The sequence below is a fragment of the Leuciscus leuciscus genome (assembly GCF_965113295.1).
Source record: "Leuciscus leuciscus genome assembly, chromosome: 18".
In the NCBI taxonomy this organism is placed as follows: Eukaryota; Metazoa; Chordata; class Actinopteri; order Cypriniformes; family Leuciscidae; genus Leuciscus; species Leuciscus leuciscus.
In genome coordinates, this window is record NC_138742.1 from 15386984 (window position 1) to 15388665 (window position 1682).

At 33.0% G+C, this 1682-nt stretch overlaps 1 protein-coding gene across 1 annotated transcript in view; it reads left to right on the forward strand.

Annotated features, from left to right (window-relative positions):
- The window catches only part of ada (adenosine deaminase), a 24084-nt gene extending 22906 nt beyond the window's left edge, over positions 1-1178 (forward strand). The window contains exons 10-11 of the mRNA XM_082144315.1: positions 1-47; positions 148-1178. The exon at positions 1-47 is cut by the window's left edge and continues 83 nt beyond it. Coding sequence (XP_082000441.1) covers positions 1-47; positions 148-252 — 152 coding nt within the window. The 3' untranslated portion in view covers positions 253-1178. The remainder of the gene's footprint in view (positions 48-147) is intronic.
- Positions 1179-1682: the final 504 nt, after the last annotated feature.

The window sequence follows — 1682 nt, forward strand, 5'->3', positions numbered from 1 at the left end:
TGGTGCAGGAATACATGGGCTTCACTGAAGAAGAATTCAAGAGACTGGTGAGATACAATTTGCCAAAAACACTCTCTAATGGAGTCCAAGATACAAATATCATGGAGAAAATGATTTTAATTACACTGTCTGCTTCCCTTCCCACAGAATATAAATGCAGCTAAGTCCTGCTTCCTTCCTGAAAATGAGAAAAAGGAGCTTCTTAATCAACTCTATAAGGCCTATGACATGGTGAAAAGCACCAGGTTTTGAGCGCAGCACTGTTGTAAACAAGTATGCAGCGAACAGAGCCTTTAAGGGTATTTGCCTTTTCACAAGTGAATGTGGGTCCTGATTCCTTGAAACCTGGAGAACTCGTACATATTTCTCAATTTAATATTTAGGCTACACAAAAATAATAAAGACCATAAATACAACCCTCCATCAAAGATTTAACTTAAGACGTGCCATTGATCAAAAATGTTACATGTGTCTGTATATTTCATTAACCACTGTAAGCATACTGGTTGACCAAATGATTTTCATCTACATGGACATTTTTTCCTCAGGTTTTGTAATATCTGTAGCCAAAACATTAAATATTAGTCTTATTTCATATTTACTTAGTATAAACCACTATACTTTATGCTATTCTCAGTACAAGCACAGAATATTACCATAATGTTTTTACATATGTTAAACATGTTAAGCTGTACAATGTATGAAAGGTGCTATGTGAATCAAATTAATTTAGTACCTCAGCTTTTTTATTTTACAGTGGTAACAATGTATAAATCCAAAACATTAAACCAGAATATGATCTTATGTATGGTGCTTATCTTATGTATATTGTATAGTCTATGCATTATACAAACCTTTGGGTTACATCATTAAATGACTATTAATATTATAGTTATTATTAGATGTGACTGGGTCTGATGATGAAATGCTATGCAAAACCTTTTTCAATTTTGTCGTTGCTTTGTTCTAACACCAGAGGGCATTTACCAAAAGACGATTCATATAACTCAGGTTTGGAGTTTATCAGCTTAGTGAAAAATATTTGTGTCAGGTTTTACATTTTCTGTTGTATAATCTGAACTGCATAGGAAAACAAGGACTATATGAATACTTTGGGAAGGAAGGGACTGAGAGCTTTCACTGTATAAACTATCAATACAAATAATTTTGCATTTTAATGCTTGTGTGATTCTTGACTTTGGTATGACAAAAATGTTGTAATGTTATCATTAAGAGGATCTTAATTGGTCAATCGGGGCTTTCCGGGGTCTCATATTTCTGTATTTTCTCTGTTGTCGATGGCAACTTTGTATCCGCATAGCTGAAAACCGATGCTACTTTCATGGCATTCAAGGAAAACTTGTATAAAAAGAAAAAAAGAAAAAGCGAGGCTCTGCCTTTTTATTACGTCCATCTAAAATGTAGTTAGACTCATGTCGTAATTATTGTAGCACATTTACGTAGAAAAACGATGGGAAAGCAGCGCTGTGGAATGTGAATTCTATATGAATTGCCCCTTATTTTAGCTTACTATTTTTCTTTATTATTTTTTAAAAGTATAATTTCAACTAAAATGTATGTCCACATATTTATTTATTTGGTTAGTATAATGATAATCCATTACATATAACTTTCCTACACAGTGACAAGGTTTACTGTGAATTAAGACACTGAAAGCGAAA